Raw genomic sequence first — 10,310 nt, 5'->3', positions numbered from 1 at the left:
AGGTTCAACAGGTAGATCCGAAGTCACAGCTGCTGCCTGTTCCCTGTGGTGGGGCCCAGGTACCAGGTTCTGCTGAAGCTCTCAGGAATATGGAGTGTATGGGTGAGGTGACCGTTCTGACATCAACCAGTTTGGGTACTGACCACGCCCAGAGCACAGGTGACTCAGGGTGTTCCCCAGCAAAAAACACGCTCAGCAGTTTCCTTGAATCACCTATGAAGTTTCTTGATACCCCTACAAAAAATTTAATAGACACACCTACCAAAAAAGGACAATCTGAATTGCCAACTTGTGACTGTGTTGGTAAGTGTTTTTGCTAACTTTTGCCTGTACGTTTCAAATGGAGGTGTGCTCATGTTGCTTCCTTTAATGTGAGGAAGTGTATGTGACAGCTGTTGCAAAAGAATCAGTGTTTCAACCATTAGAAGAAAGGAGGAAATTATCTTTCCCCTCTTTGTAACTTTTGCTTGGTGTTCTTTGGGCTTGCAAAACACAGCAGAATTGAGTATTTTTTGTACTCCAGCTGGCAGGTTTAAATCCTCCTCTTAAATTTGAACCTGGAAGAAAGGGAGATTTTCTGTTTGTTGTTCTGCCATTGCTGATTTGTGCTTTATGTGTACTTACCTGCATGGTATCAGGTCATGATTTTCATGGTGTAGAACTGGTTTGTGCCTGAGTGGGCTGGGCAACAGTGTCCCAGTGTATTGTCCTTGTTGCCTAAATCTGTTAGGCAAGCAGGAGAGCATAGCTGGGGGTGGCCTTGTTCCTGTCACTGTTAGTCCCAATGGCCACTGTGAGATGGCCTGGAAGAGTCCATGTCCAAGGGTCCTGACACCTGGCCACGTGGAGGAGAGCTCAGGTGGAGTTGAGGTGGGACCACTTGCAGAGTAACTCTGTTGCAGCAGGAGATGTCCGAGCAAGCTCTGCATGGAGGGCTGTGCAAACACAGCTCGGCTGAGAGTGTGAGACGCACTTTGTTGTCGCTATCAGAGCACCCAGATGGAAAGACAAGTCAGACCCTTCACAACAAATCGTACGCAGGCAGATTGTTTCATCTTGGCTTTCATGTTCTGAATCTACAGAGTGCTTGTTAAGAGGCCTGGGTTATGTTTTCTGTTCTGTAGGATATGACTATCAGTTAATTTATTTTATTGCCCTCAATTCCCGTTTGTCTGAAATGAATTAGTAATGTTCCTACCAACAAGGATATTGGGAATTTTACTTAGTCAGTACATGCCAGCTCCTCTTATGAAAATTTTAAAGAATGCAAAATATTGCTATAATTAGGGTTTTACTTTATAACATTAAAAAAAAATACTAGCAGAATCATCAAAAGAAAGAAGTATAAAATAATTTCAAAGTGTCTGAAGAAAAAAGCTTGTCATACTCTTTGTTCATGATATTTCAGGATCAAATTTTATGTGTTCTAATTTAATTTGGAAGGCATTTCCGTAAACTGTTTGTAAGTTTACTTTTAATGGGGTAAATAAATTTTGTATGTGCCAACATCATTTTCTTTTCCTGCTTACAGAGCAAATTATAGAAAAAGATGAAGGGCCCTATTACACGCACCTCGGGACAGGACCAAGTGTTGCTGCTGTGAGAGAAATTATGGAGAACAGGTGAGGAAAATTCAGCTTTTAATGCTCATTGTATTTTTGACTGTCTAAACAGGGAAGAAGTAGAGCTCTGAGAAATGAAGTGCTGTGTTTAGCTTTGTTTTACTGAACTTTTGTCAGTACTCATTTGTAAAGTGTTTTCTTGTTCAGATGTGCATGCAGTGAACACGAGCACTTCAGGTCCAAACTCGTGTCTTTTCTGAGTCCTTGCAACCTCAGGGCTGAAGTTCAAGTGCAGCGTGTTCTGAGGTGCCCTTGAAGTCAATAGGAAGGACAGAGATCAGCAGCTGGCAGAATAAGGTTTTCTGGTGTCCTACCTGTGAAGAAGCTGTGGCAAACTGGAAAGAAAAAGGTCGTATTAGTGACTGGTTGCACTAGGATTTGTATGTAGATCACATTTTCTTACCCAGATAACATTTCCTTAGTGGCAGAAGTTTATCAGAAGAGAGATGTCAAAAACTACTCTTGCAAGTAGGGTTTTAAACTAAAAGGATTTTTTTTTTTTGCTTTATAAATACTTCAGGTTTTTTCTGTTCTCAGTAAATATAAATTCATTAATCCTTTATTGAAAATGTTTCCTCTTTTAAAATGGTCTACAGTAGTTTGTTTTACGCATGAACTTTTTTTAATGCAGGTATGGAGCAAAAGGAAGCGCTGTAAGAATAGAGGTAGTGGTTTATACAGGAAAGGAAGGAAAAAGCTCTCAGGGGTGTCCAATTGCCAAGTGGGTAAGTTTTTATGTTAAATCAATTAAGTTGTTTTGTGTGGTTTCAAATGATGTGCGGTCCTTGACTTCAAATATAATCTGGTCTTTAATGAAGATCTGATTCTTAATTGATTGAAAAGTCTGCCTGAATGATGAAGCTAAGGAAAACAATTTGTTTGGGTTTTTTTAAATTTAAATTTAAGGTGTGGTGCTGTATGTTATGTACGGTGGTTTGAATGAATGTGAAAGGAAGAGGCTTAACAGAGCTAGCAGAGATGAACAAGGGTAGAAATACCCTGACAGTGTCTGCAAGTTGGGGTGTTCTGTAAAATATGTCATTGGAAATTGTGAAAGAGAGAAAAGAAGGGATGGTTGCTTGAGGGAGTTGGAAAACTATCCAGGAACATTTTTAAAAACCCTTCTCAGTTGCATGACCACTAGAAGAAAAGAGAGTGATGGGAGAATTTCAATCTCATATGCTAAGGGGTTCATTACTATTTTTGAGGTACTGAACTCAGTATTTGAAAATGTAAATGTTATGATGATAGTTTTCACCAAAGTCTTGTCTTGCATTGCTTCATAGGAGCCAGGAAATGAGGTAACAGACACAAGCTCCAGGAGAGAGCTTGGAAAGAAATGATTGTCCTTAATCTTTGCTGAAACCACTGAGGGAGGTAAAAAGTAGACTGGAAATCTTGTAAACTGAGTTTTGGAAATAATAAAAGAACTTGGTTGTTAAAAGAAAAAAAATGTATTGCTGTATTTAGGAATTTCAGACTTGATTGAAAAAACTGAAGGTAACTGTACAGTTGATAGGGTAGTGCTTGTAACTACATGCCAAAAATAAGGTTATTGCATATTGTATGTGAGTGAATTTGCATGTTAAACATTTACTGGTTGTGGTTGGAACAAATGTGTTTTTTATACTCAATACATAAAATATTTTTCAGAAGGGAATCACATATGCGCTCGTGCTTCAGATAATATTTAATAACAAATTCAGTATCCAAGAAAAAAAAATTAAAACTAATTTCATAAACAATTCATCCAAAAAGACTGGTAAGATTCTTCTCAGTGTTTCAACTAAGTAAAACACTTAGTTTTAACAGAGGACAGGAGCTAAAAATTTTACCATAGAAACAGTTGTGAGCAGCTAAAAGGAAGAAGGCATTTAAAACTAACTCTTAACCTTGATTTTTCTGTTGCCAGTATCAACATACTGTGTTTTATATAAGACAGAAGTGGCAGGATTTATGGTGTCCCACAGGTGTGTGCATTGTGACAGTCGAAGTGCTGGGGTGCCTATGGAAAGGGCTGGTTTAAGGTATAGGGACCTGCTCTCCAGTTAGATTTTCACCTTTCTGTATGTGAAATGTTTGTGAGAGGCAACTGCAATGTTCATTTAACTGGAGTTCTAGGGAGCAGTGACTTTCTTTTGTGTGAGTTTACACCTAAAGAGGAAGAATGTTTTTCCAAGTCTGCTGTTACTGTGTGGCTGTTCAGTACAAGAGAGGGAAAGGAATCCCTGACATCCCCTGTAGAACTGTTTCATCCTGAGTAAAATCCATATTTTGGGTTGATGTTCTTAATATGCTGCATTAATTTTTCATGGGCAGTGCTACTTTTAATCCTTTTATGGAGCATATTTGGGTTTTGGCTAAACCAAAGAGACTTAATGGTGAAATTTGTTTGAAAGCGTCTGGAAAAGGCTTGCTGTGCTCTTTGATACTTGTAGCCATGAGGCTCTGTAGCTGCACAGGGACTTTCACTTACTCATTTCCAGTGTCCTTTGGAACAGACTCATTTCTGCTTTGTAGATGGACATACTCTTGCCCTTAGGGTTCCTGACGGACTCACCGCTGAGAGCACTGGGATGGAGCTCTGCTGAAGCAAACAGAATAAAAGAAGGGAACTTACCTGTTGATCACATTGAACTATTTTTTCCCAATTAAATTCCCCTATTTCCACTAGGTTATTTTATTTTTTGGTTCATTAGAAACATTTTAAAATTTAAGGAGGCTTTCTAAAATACCTGTGTCCATACATTTTTCTGTTAGTGACTGCATTCCATAATACTGAGTGACTCCTAAGTTATTTTCTCTTAAGTGACTCCCAACATGTACCTGGTGTGTTAAACATCTTCTGAGACAGACTCCTTTCTCCTGGAGGAGCTGATGTTCTCTTCCATAGGTTTCAGGTTGCCATTAACTTGCAGAATTATTTCTCTTTCACTCTTTTAATAATAAGCATCTCTTCTGTATTTTTTTTAATGTGTTATATTTTAGGGTGATACTTTGTGCCTCTGGATATGAACAAGAATGCTACTATTAGTTAAACGTTTTCAGTAAATACTGCCTAGGGTTGGAAACCTTGTGCCTGTTCTATGTGTTGGTATCAGACTGACACCCACACAAACTGGGAAGATGAGCTTGTGATTGTTTTCACTGCATGAGGCAGCAAGAACATTGCTTGACCTCTGGGTTTTTTTCTTTTCCCCATCAAATTGTGTTGTCTCATTTGTTTGTCAAAACAGAATTAATAGAGTTTTGCCACAGATTCCAAATGTGTGGATATCTGTGTAGGTGACAGGTGTGTGGTCAGAAAATAACTTAGCATTCTGGGACACTTGCTGGGATAAATGTATTCTTCCTTCTTTTCTGTTTGGATTTCTTTTGCTTTTTTGCTTTGTCCATGTCATCATACTATTTCTTAGTATGTTAAAGAAAGAAAAGTTTTGAAGTACTGAAATGATTGGCCTGTCACTCTTAGTAGCCTGTTTGTGTAATGAAAGGTTTCATGTTACTGTGCATCCCCTAGAACCAGCCAGTGGTGACTGAACTCACTGGTCCCACTGTTTCATCAGAGCTTTAGCTGGTAACAGATGTGTTGTGGTTTGGTTTTCTCCTGCTCTGTGTGATGGTAAGTTACAATTACCTCAATTTATGTGAAAGTTAGCTCACTGTAGGCATCATCTTGCAGCACTGAAGCCAAAGGCACATCACTGCAGACCTCAGAGGGGGTTGAGCTTTGGGTCTTGCTGGTTTTGGATTAAATCCATTTCCTGTGGGTTCCTTCTCCTGGTTTCAGTGGATGTTGACTTGGATCACCTAAGGTATCACTGCTATCTTTGCCTTCATTTGGAGTTGCAATGCAATTTTTAAAGCTCCAGCTCTGGAAAAAAGATGAGAGAGAAGAAATGACAAAACCCTCCAGGTCAGGCTGAGGTTCTTTTTGCCAATATTGTGTCTCCATGACTGATAAATAGCACAAAGGTGGAAGAGCAAGGCAGTTGCTCACTTTTGCTCCAGAAAACTCACTTGGTTTCCAGTAATTCACAGCTTTGTGCTTCCCTGAGCTGGAAGCAGTGTTTTTGTGTTCAATTGCCTTTCATAAATGTTGTCATCTTTTTTGCCTTTCCTTCCTGTTCTCTTTTGCTGGGAGTTACAATGTTGGCAATAATGATTTCATCCCTGTGCTCCATTCCCAGTAATTCCTTGCAGTTGTTTTTGCTTTTTCACTGTTGCAGAGCAGCAATTTGGGATTTTCATAGCACTTTCAATCCTTATGCCAGATTCTCATTCCTGCATGGTAATGCCCAGCTCAGAGTCACTTGAGAAGTTTGAGCTTTCCCTGTGCATCAGCTTTCCTGGGTGATCCGTGCCTTGCCCTCACAGATACCAGGCTGATGTGATCACGGCACTAACTGATTTCTTCCGGGGGCTTTTTATAAAGCTGGGTCCTCTTGGGAATCTTCAGGCGCTCTGGTAATAATGTATGAAAAATCAAGACAATGTACATCACATTTAATACTGTAGTTGTTTGATCCTTGAGTTTCTTTTGTGGGTATCATCTGAACTTGGCAAACGGCTGCTGTTTGGGGGCAGGGAATGGTGGTTTGGGTTTTGTGTGTATGTTTGTTTTTTACTATATTGTTCTCTAACCACTTCTGTCAGGGCTTTAACTTAAAAAAAATTCTTGGGTGTCCCCTATGAAGCTTTTCTGACATGGGAATCTTTCCAAACTTCTTGTTTGTGAACATTTGAGCCTTATCTTCTCTGAATGCCTTTTTTTTAAAATTTGTTTTGTTTCTTTTTTTGTTTGGTTGGTTTTGGTTTTTGGGTTTTTATTAACAGTTGGATGATCCGTTGACGTTTTCGATTCTGTTATCTTGGTGGTAGCCCTAATTTCTTTGAAAATACCATGCTATGGTGCTTTTATGCCTTTTGGAAGTTGTTTCTTAGACTCTTTCGCTTATGTACTGTTTGCCCTTTTTGAGTTTTTTATTTATAGTTTGACAGATCTCTATTTTATTTATGTTGGTTGTTTATTAGTAGGCTGTATAAATAATAAAAAAGTAGGAGTGGAATAAAAACAGATAAAAATCCTCATTCCAGTCCTGTACAAACACAAACCTGATACTAGCCACTAAAACTAATGTTTTTGAAGTAATGCTTAGATGGCCCACTGTTATAATAAAGATTTTCTAGATCACTGAACTGATAGGAATTTGTAATTAAATGCCAGAAACTACAATTTGTGAAGTCCTGAGTGAGCCTTAATAACAATAAACTGTTCTATAGATGCAGAGAAGATGTTTTTCTTCAATTTGCTAGTTTGGTTTGAGTTGAGAAGGTCATTGAAAGTGGGAATTGAGAAAGTGAGAAAATGGAGAAGTTACTCCTGCTTTGACTCTCGCTCTGTTATTGTTGGTATTAGAAGAGATGTGTAATCTATTAAAGGCAAATGGCTCTGTGATCGTTATTTTCTGTATCCTGCTTGGCAGTTAAGGGGTCAGAAGTTACAGTGCAGCCCTGTTTGTAGGGGACAGTGAAGCTGTCATGTAATTTGGAACATGAGTGGGGAATTTTAAAAATAGATTTGAAAGAGGCTTTAAAGTAAATTCTGCTGGACTGACTGTCTCCTAGACACAGGTGTAAGTAGGATATGCAGTTCCGTTTTGCTTTAAACAGCCTACTGTACTTTGTGCTTTTATTTCATTTATTGAACTGTCTTTATGATTAAGTGATGTTCTCCATAGGAGAAGTCTTCAAGGAAATTATTTTTAGCAGATAGAGAGGGTGGTTGGTGGGGGTTTTGCTCACTTTTTTGGATAATGTTTTATTAGAGCATCACTTTCTTGCCATAGTGTTGTGCCACATTATGTTAGTGTGTGTAGCTGTGCAGGCACTATTTTCAATGTTGGCTAAATACAGAATTAGAGGAGTTCAGTTTGGACAAAAATGTTTGTAACATCATCCAAAGTAAAGCTGTTCCTTAAGTAATAGTAATAAAGTAAAAAATGAAGGAGAAAAGCTGTGTTAAGGTAGACAAGGTTAAGTATTATTAAAGAGCAAGAATTTTGGCATTCTCACTACTTTATTTAAAGCAACGTGACCTCTGAACAAACATCCCTATCAAACCAAGGGCAGCTTTCCATGGCTGCAGTCTGGCAGAAAGGGAAGCCTAAGGGAGTGAGGAGGGGAAGAGCAGTGGGAGCTGAGACATGGATTTTGTCCTCACTTCTGCAGTGCTGGTGGCGTGATTGCAGAAGAATCAGCCTGTATGTACTGCAATCTGCTCATCTGTAACCAGTGCAGCACTGGTGCCAGGAGCAAATGGAAAAGAAGTGTTTGCAGATAATTGCAGGTATTGCACATCAGTGATACTCCTGCAGAAATGGCTAAGGAACTTTACAGGATTGGATTGACAGCAGCTGTTCAGAGCTGTCTCCTTTGATGCACCACCAAGAAGAGAGAATTCAGCAAAGTGGAACTCATTTCCATTTTCATATCTCTTAGACATGCTGAGAATAAAAGGATGTAACATTTTCTAGTAAGAAAAGAGTTTTAATGTGGTTTAGTGTATGTTTAGGGGGCAATTAGGAAAAAGGAGGGCGGACTCACTTCTGTGACAAGCTGGACCATTTGTTCTGCTGTCTGTCACAGCACTGCCTGCCAGAACAGCAGCAGGTTTGAACAGCAACTTGCACTGGCGGATTATTAAGGAATTGTAGCAGAGTCTTGTCCTGTATTGAGGGATCTCCATACACAGACTCTGTACAGAGGCAAAATCTGCAGGTTAGAAAACTTGGAGCCACAGTGCTCTAAATGAGTTTCCTATTTCAGGAAATTACAGGGAACAGTTAAGTATGTTCTCACTTTCAAATCAATTACTGATACCCTGCAAAGGAGACATAGTTTATTCTACTGAAGAAATTCAGAATGGGCTGGAGGGAATACTGCAGTGGAACCACATGGAGGTGAAAAAACCCTAAAAAGGACTTTTTTTGTTGATTCTGTTGTTCTGGGGGTTTTTTAATCCAGTAATTTATAGGAGTGTGTTTAGCGCAGTTAAAATTTTATGCTCTTTGCTAGTGGTGTCTGGTTTCTATCATGTTAAAGTTAACAGAGCTCTTCTGGTGATGGTAATTGGAAAGTAATTTCTCATCCATGTGGTAATTCAGCATCTGGTGGGCTGAACTTCTGCACGCTCTTAGCTACTTCCATAAGTTGTGTACATGCTAATTTAGGTAGACTGGCTTATGTCTCGGGACATTTTTATTCACAGTGTACTTATTCCTTGTTCTAGAGCTCCTGCCAAGGAAGTAGAACTCAAGCATTTGGACAGCTGAAGCAGGTTTTATTGATAGTGTAACTTTACTGATGCTGTTCATTGCAAACTGTTCAAAAATGGTTTGGAAAAAGTGGGAGAGAGGAGCCAAACTGCTGATGATAAAAAGTTGTTTAGGATAATGTAAGAAGGACAGGCATCATGAAGAGAGCAGGAAGGACTTGCAATCAGAACAAATGGCCACTAAAATAATAGCTAAAACTCACTTGATAAAGTCCCACAAAAAGCAGTGTTGTGGTTTCACATGCACAGTGATGGACACTGGAGTGTTAGTGCTAAAGATAATGGCTCATTAGACATCAGCTTGTTCAGTCATGATGGAAACAGCAAAACCGGTGAGAATTACTGGGAAGAAACAAAGAAAACATGGAACATAGTTCTGCCTCTGTGAGAAAGTGTGTTGCCCCCCAGGCTGGGGTACTGGCTAGGTCTGGTCCCCCAGCAGAACTGGGAAAGGCAGGTGCAGACTGGCCAGCCTGGCAGGAGGGAAGGGGACAAGAAAGCAGGGCTCTCTCAGCTCTCCAGTAGCATGGAGAGCTGAACAGCAATGTCTTACCCAGTCTCATTCTGGATCAAGGCTAGAGGGCACTGGCAAGGAGCAAGCTCTCCAGGAAGGAAAAGTAATGTTTTTTTCTTTCACATAATCTGTGATTAAGCTTCCCTGATAATGTAGTGGGTGGTAAATTGCTGCATGGATTTAGCAATGAGTGGGAAAATGCAGAAAAGACAAATCCTTGAAAAGCTGTGAGAGAGCACATCCCCTGAGCTGCTGGTGGGTGACTGGAAGGTGCCTGGCTTCGCTGAAAACCATCTCCACATCCCAGTGCCTTTTTTGCTGTTCAGTCATAGGCAACTGCTGTTAGTCACTCTCAGGGTCAGGATAAGGCTGGACAGTCTGCTGCTCTGGCCTCGTTCTTGTACTCTTCAATTTTTAGTATCCCTTTCTGTCTCTTCACTATCCTTTTATGCAAAGGTGTGAAAAATCTCAACTTCTCCTCTTGTTTATCCCATAACTTGTTGCTAAATTGTTGGCGCAGATTCTGCTGCATATGGCACCTCTTCAATAAATATGCTGTAGCTTTTGGGTCATGCTTTCTGGTAAGAAAATTGGTTAAGTTTAGACCTTTGTGGCTTGTAGAAACAGCAGTGTAGCTGTGGTGTGTTGCCTTAAGAGCTGTTGATTGTGTTTGTGTCTGAGCTGGCTGTGGCTCACCTTGAAGGCTCTCTCATATTCTCAGGTTCTGCTGTTTGAGACTATCTGGGCTAGCTGATAAAATGAATTACTTGAGTTGCTGACTTCCTTTGGATGTACACATCAACAAAGACACCTGGATAGCTGTAGGAATGAGATCGGA

At 39.9% G+C, this 10,310-nt stretch overlaps 1 protein-coding gene across 6 annotated transcripts in view; it reads left to right on the top strand.

The window, feature by feature from the left end:
- The window catches only part of TET1 (tet methylcytosine dioxygenase 1), a 55,403-nt gene that overhangs the window by 25,226 nt on the left and 19,867 nt on the right, over positions 1 to 10,310 (top strand). For all 6 annotated transcript variants that reach the window (XM_017746320.1, XM_017746318.1, XM_017746323.1 and 3 more), the window contains 3 exons: positions 1 to 303; positions 1,532 to 1,622; positions 2,254 to 2,347. In XM_017746320.1, the coding sequence (XP_017601809.1) occupies positions 1 to 303; positions 1,532 to 1,622; positions 2,254 to 2,347 (488 nt within the window). The remainder of the gene's footprint in view (positions 304 to 1,531; positions 1,623 to 2,253; positions 2,348 to 10,310) is intronic.

This window comes from Corvus brachyrhynchos, unplaced genomic scaffold, assembly GCF_000691975.1.
Source record: "Corvus brachyrhynchos isolate BGI_N302 unplaced genomic scaffold, ASM69197v1 scaffold279, whole genome shotgun sequence".
Taxonomy (NCBI): domain Eukaryota; kingdom Metazoa; phylum Chordata; class Aves; order Passeriformes; family Corvidae; genus Corvus; species Corvus brachyrhynchos.
Note: the sequence above shows the minus strand (reverse complement) of the source record. Positions and strands in the feature narration are given on the sequence as shown.